At 40.9% G+C, this 12,624-nt stretch overlaps 1 protein-coding gene across 4 annotated transcripts; it reads right to left on the bottom strand.

Moving 5' to 3' along the window:
• Window positions 1-7,187: 7,187 nt before the first annotated feature.
• ACTC1 (actin alpha cardiac muscle 1) lies at window positions 7,188-11,466 on the bottom strand. 4 transcript variants are annotated; one of them, XM_054275067.1, is made up of 7 exons: window positions 11,338-11,466; window positions 10,408-10,534; window positions 10,210-10,296; window positions 9,382-9,543; window positions 9,078-9,269; window positions 7,668-7,849; window positions 7,188-7,331 (listed from the first exon to the last, which is right to left on the bottom strand). In XM_054275067.1, the coding sequence occupies exons 1-7, from the start codon at window positions 11,464-11,466 to the stop codon at window positions 7,188-7,190; spliced, it is 1,023 nt and encodes a 340-aa protein (XP_054131042.1). The 4 variants fall into 4 exon arrangements, with proteins under 4 accessions (XP_054131042.1, XP_054131039.1, XP_054131041.1 ...); XM_054275064.1 differs by having other exon boundaries at window positions 10,210-10,534; XM_054275066.1 differs by lacking the exon at window positions 10,408-10,534 and having other exon boundaries at window positions 10,210-10,405.
• Window positions 11,467-12,624: the final 1,158 nt, after the last annotated feature.

Here is a 12,624-nt window from a genome sequence, read left to right as displayed (position 1 = left end):
CTCCTCCAGCCAAGCAGGGACAGAACTGCACCTGCTGGTGTGACTGGAGAGCAGCTGTCCACTTCACGTTCACCCTGAGAGCTTGGGAAAGAGAAGGCAAGAAACAATATCTTCCAAGGTACAAGTTGGATTTGGGCGCCTGGACTCCATAAACCTAAGTTTCTAAGACAACAGCAAAGCCTTTATCTCCTCTACCACCAACCATTAAAGCTGCTTTGTTAGATAAAGAAAATATAGCTCCGTTAAATACTATATTATCTTAATGTCTTTTCTGCAGTTATGGCAAAGAAAATGATGATAACTTTTGTGTGCTTCTTAGAGCAAGTGTACAGTGTGATTGATTATATCAATTCTGTCCTTCAGGATTTAGACAGAGCTCTAAGGCTCAGAGTCCTAGAGCCTAGAGAACAACTATCTGCAGAAAACTAATTTTTTTCCAACAGGAATTCCACAATTGTTCATCACAAGTTACATAATGTATTTTCCAATAGAAGATTTCATAAAATTCATGTACTGGCATGTATATTTTGTCTGTGTCAATTATATGCCACAGCATCATAGAATTATAGTTTGGAATGACCCCCAAGATCATCAAATCCAACCTTTGCCCAAAAATCACTACTAAACTATAACATAAAGTGTTACTCCGTGTTCTGTTTTATGTTAGCTTTAGGACATGAAAACTTACATAGGGACTCTATTTCTCTGGAGGCTACAGAAGACACACAGAAAAATTTCCTATACCTAAAACCTTTTAATCTAAATAGTCAAAACAAAGGAAAAGAAAATCAAACCAATCATCTTTTTTTCTTTTTTCATACAGAGAAATCCCAGCCAGTAGCACCTGCACTGCATTTCCAGAATGGGATGTGCTGCAGATTTAGCAAAGAACCACCAGCAATTTGTTGGGTTTTGCATAGCAGTATTTATCTGTTCTGTGGTATTTGTGGCATTCTCTATACTTAGATTGGCAAATGCCACAAATTCCATGGTAAATTTAAACACTGTGAGTGATAAATGTCAAGCTTTTAATAGCACCCACTGTCCCTCTGTCACCACATGACCCTATTAGGAGATTGCACAATCACTATCTCTGTATAATTTCTTATACAAGAAGTAGCCTCACAGCACTTTCAATGGCAAAATATTTGCTTTGTATGAGCAATGGGGCTCTTCGAATATCTCCTGCAAAAAGAAGGGCCTGCAGGATGCTTACTATTCCTGATGATTTCACTTGCTTTTTATTTACAAAAATAAAGTCAGAATGTAGTTTCCTATTCCTGTTAGGTGCCAGTACAATGGACGGAATTAATGATCTTAGCTGAAATGGCAGAAAAATTTTGATGACGACAGGTGACAATATGTTCCATCAGAAGGAAAAGTCTGCAAAACGGTTGCTGCAGCCATTACAATGCAGAATGTGACACCAGACATCACAAAAGTTTTCTCTGGCCATTTTTTACACTTTTAGCAGTATATTATCTCTGTGGCACTTTTTGACTGTAGACTGTAAGAAGGAAAGAGTATTTCACATTGTCACTAAAAATACTTAACTTCTGATCTCAGAATTCCAAAGTTCTGAGGTTTTCCTCTGAGCACAGAAATAAATCAAGAATTAACTTCTGCCTTAGGAACAAGGCTACAAAATATTCACATTTTTGTCTCACTGAAATACCTCTGTCATGTTTCTGACCAGAAATATTTTCCTTTCCATTTGCTGTGTGGTACAGGCGTGGTCTCTGAAACTTGTTACTGAGTCAGAGATGCCCTTCCATGGCAAAGTTAAAGAGAAGGCTTAGGGAAAAAATTGGTATGCATATATATGCACAAATATGTAAAAATATATTTCAGTGTGCATGTATGTGTCTGTGTGTGTATATATATGTATATATATATATACTTCTAATATATACATATAAGAAGTAAAGTGTTTTTCTCTTATGACTTGTTCAGTAGTTTGTCTTTAAAATCTGTTGAGATTTCTAGTTCTGCAAGAACTCTTCTCCTCCCTGACTTATCAGAGAATCAGAGCATTGTAAACACATATATACACACAGACCTAAAGTAGAAAATTTTCTTGTTTAAGGTCAATGGTTCTTATTCTCTTTAGGTTTGGGGTTTGGTTTTTAATATAAAATAGTGACTGTTTTTGAAGATGGAAGTCTGTGTCTTGGAAATAATTTATATAATAAAAATTAAACATAAATAAGATTTAATGTGAAATTTAGTGCCAGAACTCATCTATTACATGAGGATATGGCTTGCATTCCCTAAATGTTGTTTCTTTCCTTGATAGCAGATACTGTAAAATCACTGTGCTTCTGGATGCTGTGGAAGAGCTCCCCACAGCTATTGGCCCAGCAGTACATGCCTCCCAGAAGGCATCAGCTCCACGTTTCACCTGCTTGCTGTCACACCCAGCTGCAGGGAGATGCAGAGGGGCTGCCTGTGTGGCAGGAGTTGCTGTGCTGCTGTATTTCCACTCTCTCTAGAAGAGCTGCAGTTGGAGTTGGAGGCCCCCTCTAAAATTCAGGAGCTCCTTGATTTCCATTTGAGCACTGCCTATTTTTTTTTTTTTTTGCAAAAGCATGTGCAGAAGCCACACTGCAACTCCCAATGCATTTGGGATCCTTTGGAAAGAAAGGATGATGTAGCCCTCATTATCATTGACAATGATAATGTCAATGACAATGCTAATCACCCTTTCTGGTGATCTAAACCTGAGGGGCTTAGAGACTCAGAACTAATCTTTAAGCTCTTTCGTACTGCCTTGCTACCTTCATCTTGTTTGTACCTTCCCAGACTTATTATATCATTTACAGGTTACACAAATCTATGTCAGTAAAGCTTTAAACTATGCCTCATCCACTTTTTTCTCTGTATGAATAAATATCTCCTGGTAAAAAAAATGTTTCTAAAATACAATTCATCTCCTCTACAAGAGCATACTACCCTGCTTTTGGTAGACAACATATATAGTATAGTATCTCTGTGGCACTTTTTCACTGTAGACTTGCATTTTGCGAATTCTACCTTTATGACCATGGCAACATAAAATTGCCACCAGATATATTAATTTGTTTTAATGCCTACTATATTAATTTCATTCACTATTATTCACAATGGGCAGCTTAATAATAAATTAAATCCATCCTTTAAATATATAACAGCATTAGAACATTCTTCTAAAAATTAACATTTTTGATTGCTTACTTTTTATGTTTCAGCAATTGCAGCCATCCTCAGGATAAGAAGCCAAGGTAATTGGTAGTATATTAACTGCCTGAATTGCTTCTTTCTGAAGGGTAATGAGTGAGATTTAATAATCACTCAGTTTTATAGTATTTTATTCTCTTTCTCTTATCTTGATAATGACAGAGACTTCTGCCACAGGTTGCTTCAGGGTAGGACAGGATTAAGCTGTTACTGGAAGCGAGCATCATTCTCTGCCCATATACAGTTATCCAAACAGCAGGAGTTTATCTATTTTTTTCTATTTTAGTGTTAGTATTGTAGGTTAATCTGACTGTCACATATATTTACAGTCACTTGATGTGACTAAGTATAAAACCCTCTCATTCTATATTAAAAAAATTATCACTCTGCAGAAGTCAATTATTCAAGCCAAAATTTTTCCTATTAGTGCTACCCCTCAGGCTGACTTTCTTAGCTAAAACAGCCTTTCAAGAAAAGACTAGTACAAAGTAGACAACTCTATCAAATTTATGACTTTGCTATCATTTTTTTAAGGAAACTTTAAGCATAAACAAACATCTGAAATATCTCTTTATTTCCATTAAAAAAAATGAAATCCATCTTTTTAAGCAGAATCGCAATGATTCCTTAGCACACATCTAGCAGAGATGTTAAAAGCATTGTGTTTTGATGGCAATTGTCAATACTCCTCAAATGCCAACATGGTCATCAGTCTACAAGGAAAGATTTCTGTAAGATCTGACGGTCAGCCAGCAGTGGTAACACCTCAATGCCTTTCAGTCAAAAGCATAAGTAGTGGGCAGTGTTTTTCTGGCTGCCAGAACAGGCAATAAGATTTTGTCTCAGCTCTTACTGATGTATGTCAGTACTTCTTAATACTATTTAGCCCTTCCTACTGAATAAACCTTCTTTATGTAGCTTAAAAATCACACCAGACTAACTTCCACAGAATTCCTTCCTCTCCATTTTACACACAGAGCAGCAAGGAGCTGCAAAGTCAAATAACCAGACACCCTTCAGAGTGGCAGACAGACCTTTTGCCACGTATTCACACTGCTTTTCAAAATATGTGTGTTGAATCTATAATTTGGCTAAACATTTATTCTTGTTCTTCCATTGAAAGGGCATCTCATCAAAAGCTGTGAAGGTTGGCTGGGTTCCTTTAGTCTTCAAATTAATGTCAATTTCTTCATTAGGTGAGGTGTTTCAGAGGTGAAGATTGTTTACCCCAGTAATCTTGGGTACAGATATTTTTAAATCTGCCTTTTTCAAGGAAATATCCAAAGTAATTTTACCTATCATATAGGTGCTCTGCAGTTAGTTTCCGCATCTCATTTCACCATCTTCATTTTGCATGCAAAATGTATAACACATTAATTCTTGTAAAATGTAAACAGAAGGCAAAGTTTAACAGTAGCCTGTTTTATCAGTATTTTGAATCCTAGATTATGACTGAATATTCAATTTTCAATCAATCAATTTATATCTAGCTTTGCTTCCAGAAATAGTTATTATAATTCACATATTAATGAATTTCTAGTTTTCACTGCATTGAGTGGGAATACATCATTTTCAATGGCCACATATAGAATAATTACGCTAAAAATTAATGCATCTGGAAAAACTCTGTAAGAAAAGGAAAAGGGTAAGGCATTGATGCTTTTTTTAGTCCTGTCCTACCTATATGCAAGCACATGACTATTTTGTACAATCCTTGCTGCTCCTATCCAGTTCCGCAAACTGTGAGTTACAAGCCCCGAAATGCCTGTGGAAGGAATGTTTCCATCAGTCCTGTAGTCAGTGGCTTCCTTCAGTTCCCTGCTGATGCCCACGAGCCCAGCAGTGAGTCCCTGGTCAGAGCTGGGTGTGGTGCCAAGGGCTGCCTGCCATTCCTGACCTGTCAGGCAGAGCCAGGCAAGGCAGGCATCCACTGCGGCTGACTTAGCACGCCCTTTGCATACTTGCTTAACATTTTAAGCTCCAATTAGTTGCAATTTATGTCCAGTACCACCCTATTAATTCACACTAATACCTGAGATAACCTTTCTGCCCAGACAAATCTTTCAAATTAGCAAGCAAGTCAAGTGAAAAAAGTGCAATGGTTCTCAATAGCGATACGCAAAAGTCATTGGCAAACATCTGTGTTGGTCAGACATCTGAAAGAGTTACCATGTTTTCAAGACACAAAAAATTTCTCCATGGTATGAATTTCAGAATATTCACCTTTGGTGGGAACGTTCTTGAGAGTAGTGGAGGCTGTTGACTTTGCCTTAACAGATTCACAGGTTAATAAAGTTGTATTTTATTATATGAAGGCCTATTTGCAGCAACATTTCAGTAATACTGTGTGCACTATTAAAATGAGTATTTCATGTTTATGTTTAAATGTTGGTATTGTTAAAATTTAATTTTTGTTTGCATAAAATATTTAAATGAATGTCCATATTCTGAAATGTTTCATATGTCATGTTTATGTTTGAATTTCTTTACAATTGACAATACCATCCAACTTTTCTGCCCAATCCCAAAAATATCTAGAAATATTTTAATGTTTTGATTGCAAGGGGATGCTAGGAAATTACAGTGGTCCTGCAGTAAAATGCCACCGAATGATACATAAATTAGGGGCAAACATTAAATATACCTTCATCTTTTTGAAAAGAGTCAAATTGGTTCAATATAATTACAGATAACATCTAATTACTATTTTTAATGCCTTTCAAGGAAATAAAAGCAAAGAGGAACAAAAAGTTTCCCAACAAATGTGTAAATTATTTTTTTAATTAACATTGGATTATAAAGTTAGCATAAAGTCTTATATTTTCAAACAGTTCTGACGAAACTCAGCTAACGACATACACCGTTTGATACACACTTTAACTGATTTCCTAAATCAAACTTGGGCATATTCCAGTCTGTACATAGTGGAATATAAGACACTGACTGGTTCCATTACTTTTATGAAAATGTCCCAGATCATTCTGTACTTCCCTTTCTAGCTACTACTTTTTGAAAAAAAAGTCACAGAGCTCAGTTTAAGAGGTCTTGGTCAGGAACACAAATGGCCAAGGAAGTGTGCAGTTTATGATTGCAGTATCTGGGTCAAATAGCAAAGAAAGGATAGCAAAGATTAAGGATTAAAAATTGCCTAAGACATATGAATGATGATGTGAAAATAATTGTGATTGTAACAATTCTGGGTTTATACAACAGAAGTTTGATTCCTGTGCATTAGTACAATAAAGACTTCACTTCTTTATCTCCGGCTTTGAAGAGATAGGGGAAGATGAGTAAGCTGTCAGTTTCAATTAATGTTTTGTCATAAATATTTATAGCCCATGGAAAACAATTGCATGACTCTTTAGGATTGAGCTAATTATTTATAAATCACATTCTAAATGTATTAACATAATTCTTTTACAGAAGCTTTGGCTTTTAATAAATGAATATTAAAATGTCTGGGTTACAATAAATGGGATAGAGAATCTTTCTAAAGTGAGTGAGTAAGTATGAGAGGTTTCCTTTCACTTTTTCCACTTACTGGGTCAGCCCTAAGGCTTTTTCTTTATAAGCCTTGAAATATATTGCTTTTTCTGTTCCAAATTTCAAAATTAAAACTATAAAGTGTAAATTGTTACTAATAGAAAACCATGACCTAACACGCATACATCAGTTAGGGCATGGACGCAGTAAAAGTATTCATAAGTCTGATGGGAGTTTCCAAATCCCAGGGGTTAGTCTCATTTTTCTGACCAAAAAATACTTAAAATAAGACAAAAGACAATATTTTGTAGGTTGCAAGTCCCAGATCTCGTTTATTTATAAAGCAATAAATATTAGAAGCACAAATAAATTGCACGGGTGTGTAAACAAACTGTACAATGACTGAAGAGTTCGGGAAGGTTTGCCAGAAGACTCCAAGAAGCATATTGTCGTCATCCTGAGTGGGAAGTAAATTGAGGGGGGAGTGCTTAGAAGCACTTGCGGTGTACAATGGATGGACCAGCCTCATCATACTCCTGTTTGCTGATCCACATTTGCTGGAAGGTGGACAGAGATGCTAGAATGGAGCCACCAATCCAGACAGAGTACTTGCGTTCAGGAGGAGCAATGATCTAGGATAAAGAAAAGCAACAAAATCCTCATTTCTGAACGGTGAATCCATATTGCAATGCTACACACCAGTAGATATTTCCTCAAGAAAGTAAAGAACATTTCTATAATGGTATTGATCTTCAGCAGCTCTTAAAATACATGTAATGTATTAAAAATCTGTAATCATAGTTTCTTTTCTTCTAACCAAGAAAATTATTCTGATTAAATGGAATTTCTGCTCATCTGCCCATCAGATGTTGATCTCATTTTTGAGTTGTTCCCACATCCCAGTTTAATGAAGCTGACATTGTCTCCACCTTTATCCACAATTTATAACACAGAGTCAAGTTCCTCACCTTGATCTTCATAGTGCTAGGAGCCAGGGCAGTGATTTCTTTCTGCATGCGGTCAGCGATGCCAGGGTACATTGTTGTACCACCTGAGAGGACGTTGTTAGCATAGAGGTCCTTGCGGATATCAATATCACACTTCATGATGCTGTTATAGGTAGTTTCATGGATACCAGCAGATTCCATACCTTGAGGGAAAAAAGACAGTAAGCCAGTAATTATACAAGAGATCTCCATGAAATGAAATGTTGGCATTCCTGATCATTGTTAACATGAACTTCTTTGGCCTTTTTCTTGTAAAAATGTTTCCTGACTATAAAGTGTTACAGAAAAATATTAAAAAATAGAATTACAAAACTAATTTAGGAAGTGAACATTATTTGCTAAAAAAGGTAAGAATCATAATGCATGTGCAAAGGCAAGAGACTCAAAATATAACAAGTAAGATAACAAGTAGACATGTGAGATAAACTCATTTAGTAAATGTCAGTGGAAGAAGGGTATCAAGAACATAAAACATGACTATTGGTTTACATCAGTCTCACTGAAAGCATTAGCTGAATATAGTAAAGACAGCAAATGAAGACAATAAAAATAGTTGAAGTAGAACTAAAGAAGATAATAGTAACTTCTTCAGTCTACTCAAAATGTAGTCTATACCACTCAGAATCATCAAGGCAAGACATAACCGTGACACAGAATTAAGATATTTGTGCTTGATGGTAAGAAAAAAGAAACAAGAAGCAAGTGGTTGTAGGTTGCATTCCAATTTGTTAATTTTAACAGGTGCTTCCTGAAAGGGCAGACACTGGATCCACAGTAAGAAGTCAGCTGATGAACAACTGCATGTACTGCTTGGGACTCAAGAGTGTAACATTTGCTGCATCCGTCAGCTGCGTGCACGACCAGCAAGGCTTACCATCTCGACCATGGCAATGTTAATTAGAGTGTATATAAATACACACACACCTTCACTCCCTGTCCTTCCCCTCTCTGACACTTCACTTCTTCGTGGAAATAGATACTGTTCGAGTGTAAGCCTTACAAATACAGCTCTGAAGGCTATTCTTGCCAACAGTGACACAGAATCATAAAATGTCTTGAGCTGGAAGGGACCCATAAAGATCATGGAGTCCAACTCCTTAATGATGGTGTTGTAACTGTATGCTTTATCATTAAAAAACTGGGACCCTAAAACTTGATCTAAACCTTGCAGCAAGAGCCTGGAACTCAGCTAATTACCAGATGAGCTCACATCAAGCCCATCTTATAGGAAACAAATGATCTAAATTATTACTCATTCATGTCGGACTTTGTGCCAAATTTAGGTAAGCAGGAAGGGGAGCAGGGCACCTTCCAAATCTTCTGATTCATTCATACCTCCTACAGAAAGGAGAATTTTCTGGGAACACTTACCAATGAAGGATGGCTGGAATAAGGTTTCAGGGCAGCGGAAACGTTCGTTACCAATTGTGATCACTTGACCATCAGGCAATTCATAGCTCTTTTCCAGAGAGGAGGAAGAGGCAGCAGTGGCCATTTCATTCTCAAAGTCCAGTGCAACATAGCACAATTTCTCTTTGATGTCACGGACAATCTCACGTTCCGCTGTAGATACAGGAGAATCAAATCAAGCTTTGGATAAGCACAACACTAGAGAAGATGGTGGGCCAAGAGAGACGTGAGGGTTTTCACAGCAGAGAAAAGCTGAAGGACTGACCTGTTGTCACAAAGGAGTAGCCACGCTCCGTGAGGATCTTCATGAGGTAGTCAGTCAGATCCCTGCCAGCCAGATCCAGACGCATGATGGCATGAGGCAAGGCATACCCTTCGTAGATAGGCACATTGTGGGTGACACCATCACCAGAGTCAAGAACAATACCTGGGAGAGAAATGTCAGAGAGCAGCTGCAGTCACCTAGCGAATGCTTAGAGCCCTTACACACAGGACGCAGCAAGAAAGACAACAAAATAAAGGATTTTTCAGGCAGTATAAAGTAGCATAATTCTTTTTCAGCCACAAAGATCTTTCCATCTCTTTCTGCCTTTGCTTGCCTGGACATTCGTGAGGGGTGTGAAATTTCCCACAGAATAGTTGCTCCACACATATTTTAGGATAATCCATAAAACCTGCCTTTCACCGCTACTATACTGAGCAGCAAGAATATTTGCAATAGTGATTGTCTTGGTCTGATAATGGGCATCTTTGGTCCAGTCTAAACCCTTAAACTGGTGTAACACTTTTGTGACTGCAGTATCCCTACAGGAATGTCTCCTCATTCGCACCACAACAAGCAGTGGGACAGCCAGTGCCATGGTGCCTCTCCAAAAGCAATGCAAATTGTCTGTCTGTGGAAAGAAAAATGTGGACCTAATTTGTACTGGCTTTTATGCTACTGTTATCATTAATGGCTATAAACCAAAAAGACCTATTTTTCTGTAAATTGAATGAGTTATGGTGTTCCAAATGTATTCCTATTTGGAATGGAAAGGAAGGAGAGTTCCTGAAAGGAAACAGAATCTAAACGGTGTTTATTTGTTTGTTTTACCTGTTGTACGACCAGAAGCATACAGGGAGAGGACAGCCTGGATTGCCACGTACATAGCAGGTACGTTGAAGGTCTCAAACATGATCTGGGTCATCTTTTCACGATTAGCTTTCGGGTTCAAGGGGGCTTCTGTGAGCAAAGTAGGGTGTTCCTCAGGGGCCACACGGAGTTCATTGTAGAAAGTGTGGTGCCAGATCTTTTCCATATCATCCCAGTTGGTGATGATGCCGTGTTCAATTGGGTATTTCAAAGTAAGGATACCTCTTTTGCTCTGAGCTTCATCACCCACATAGGAATCTTTTTGACCCATACCAACCATAACACCCTAAGAGAAGAAAACACAGAAAAGCCTTATTTGAGGAAGACAACATCACAGACCCCAAACAACTACATCACAGACAGCTGGCCTGAGGCTGAGTCAGGAGAGGTTTAGGCTGGATATTAGAAAAAGGTTCTTCACCCAGAGGGTGACTGGGCACTGAACAGGCTCCCCAGGGAAGGAGTCACAGCACCAGCCCTGACAGGATTCAAGCAGAATTTGGGCAATTGTCTGAGGCACATAGTGTTACTCCCAGGGCTGTCCCATGTAGGACCAGGAACTGGACTTGATAATTCTTGTTGGTCCCGTCCAACTCAAGATATTCTATGATCCTTCAATTCTAACTCTCTTATTTTCAAGAAAGGAACTAGCAGTCACACCCCTGAAAGGCTGTTTGGGAAAATAAATTTAACATTATTAAAATATTAAGTCAACAGAATCTGAGGTGTTCTCATAAAATCTTTTTTTTCCTTCCATGAGATTAATAGATTTCCCCGCATTTATAATACACCTCTTATATTCATATTCTTTTTTCTTATTTGTTTCTTTCTGATTTTCAAAAATTTGACTGAAAGTAAACTGCACAATATCATGAGCAGGAAAAGGAGTTTGTAAACAGGACAATACAGAGGGAAACTAGCATTCTACTGATCAGATACTTCATATTACTTTGCAATCATAGCAGTAATTTATCCAGGATTAAAAAAAAAAAAAAAAAAAAAAAAAAAAAAAAGTACAAATTGTAAACGTTTTCATTAAAAAACCCATTTTTATGGAGTGTCCTGCCTCGGTCCTGCCTCTGAATTTACCTGGTGCCTCGGGCGACCGACGATGGACGGGAAAACGGCCCTGGGGGCATCGTCCCCGGCAAAGCCCGCCTTGACCAGCCCCGAGCCATTGTCGCACACCAGCGCGGTGGTTTCCTCGTCGTCACACATCTTCGGGAGGAAGCACGAACCTGGAAAACAGCAGGGCGGCCGGCTCAGAGCCCCGCGGGCAGCCCCTGCGCGCCCTCCCGCCCGCCATCCCGGGAGCACGGCCGGCTCGCTGCGGCGGGAGCGGAGCGGGAAATTCGAGCTGTCCCGGAGGATGCTCCACGGCGCTAAACGGGATCGGTCAGCCGCCTTCTTCTCCGCGCTTTAACAGCCGCCCCAGCTTGCAAAATGCTCAATGAGGGCGTCATTAGAGGATCCCTCTGGCCGCAGATCGGGAAGGGAGGGAAAGCTTTTTAAATCGCAGAGATGTGTCCGGCCCGGAGCGCGTCGCGGGCGGTGTCCCCGGCAGGAGCAGCGCCAGCCGGGAGCTGCACGGCCCCGGCCCCGGCCGCGCCTGCACGGCGGTGCCTCCCGTCCATCCCTCCCGGTACTCCATCCCTCCCGTGTACTCCATCCTTCCCGTGTGCTCCATCCCGTCCCGTCCCGCCCAAAGGCTCCCGGCCCGCCCCTCGGCGCTGCGCTACTCACCAGACCAGCACCGGCGGCGGGGGCGCAGCGGAGGAGACCCGGGCTGCTGGCTCGGCGGAGACGCCCCGATTTATACCCCCCGAGGGGCAGCGCGGTGCGGGGCCCGGCGGGCCGGGGCAGCCACCTTCTCCTTATTTGGTCGCTGCAGCGGCCCCGAGCGGCCGCGCAGCCATGAATGGAGCCGGGCCAGCCCCGGCCGCCCGGCCCATGTAAGGCAGGCGCGGGGCAGCGCGGCCCCGGCCGCCGCATGGCCAAATAGGGAGCCCAGCGCAGCCCCCGGGGGTCAGCGCCGGCGGGCAGGGGCTGCGAGGGGCCGGGCAGGGGCCGGGAAGGGGCCGCAGCCCCGTTCGGCCCCCGCGGTCAGCAGCCGCCCGGGCCCGGCCAGGTGCGGCGCCGCCAACTCGCGATGCTCGGGCTTGGCGGAGGGTGCGAGGGAAGCCGCACGGGCGCTCTCTCCCCGGCTTTTCATTTTTCCGCCGAAAATAAAAGGCCAGTCGAGTTTCTGTTTAATCAACGAGGTTACTTCGGTGCCAACAACTGAGGCTCCTCTCTTGCGTGGGGGCGGCATCTGCTGTCCTGTGTTGCCTTAGGAAGGAGCAGTGCACACTCAATTTCTTTTAAACTTTGATGAGC

The sequence above is a fragment of the Melozone crissalis genome, unplaced genomic scaffold (assembly GCF_028551555.1).
Source record: "Melozone crissalis strain CALT ecotype California unplaced genomic scaffold, PUWL_Pcris_2 ptg000018l_1, whole genome shotgun sequence".
Classification (NCBI taxonomy): Eukaryota; Metazoa; Chordata; class Aves; order Passeriformes; family Passerellidae; genus Melozone; species Melozone crissalis.
The sequence above is the reverse complement of the archived record's forward strand: the minus strand, read 5'-3'. Positions and strand labels throughout refer to the sequence as shown.

Excerpts from the sequence above, each read along its gene's own strand:
- ACTC1 (XM_054275064.1), bottom strand. The coding sequence starts at position 11,466 with ATGTGTGACGACGAGGAAACCACCGCGCTGGTGTGCGACAATGGCTCG. Across the intron at positions 9,270-9,381 it reads CTACTCCTTTGTGACAACAG|CGGAACGTGAGATTGTCCGT; the intron begins GTCAGTCCTTCA and ends CTGTATCTACAG. Across the intron at positions 7,332-7,667 it reads CTAGCACTATGAAGATCAAG|ATCATTGCTCCTCCTGAACG; the intron begins GTGAGGAACTTG and ends TCTTTATCCTAG.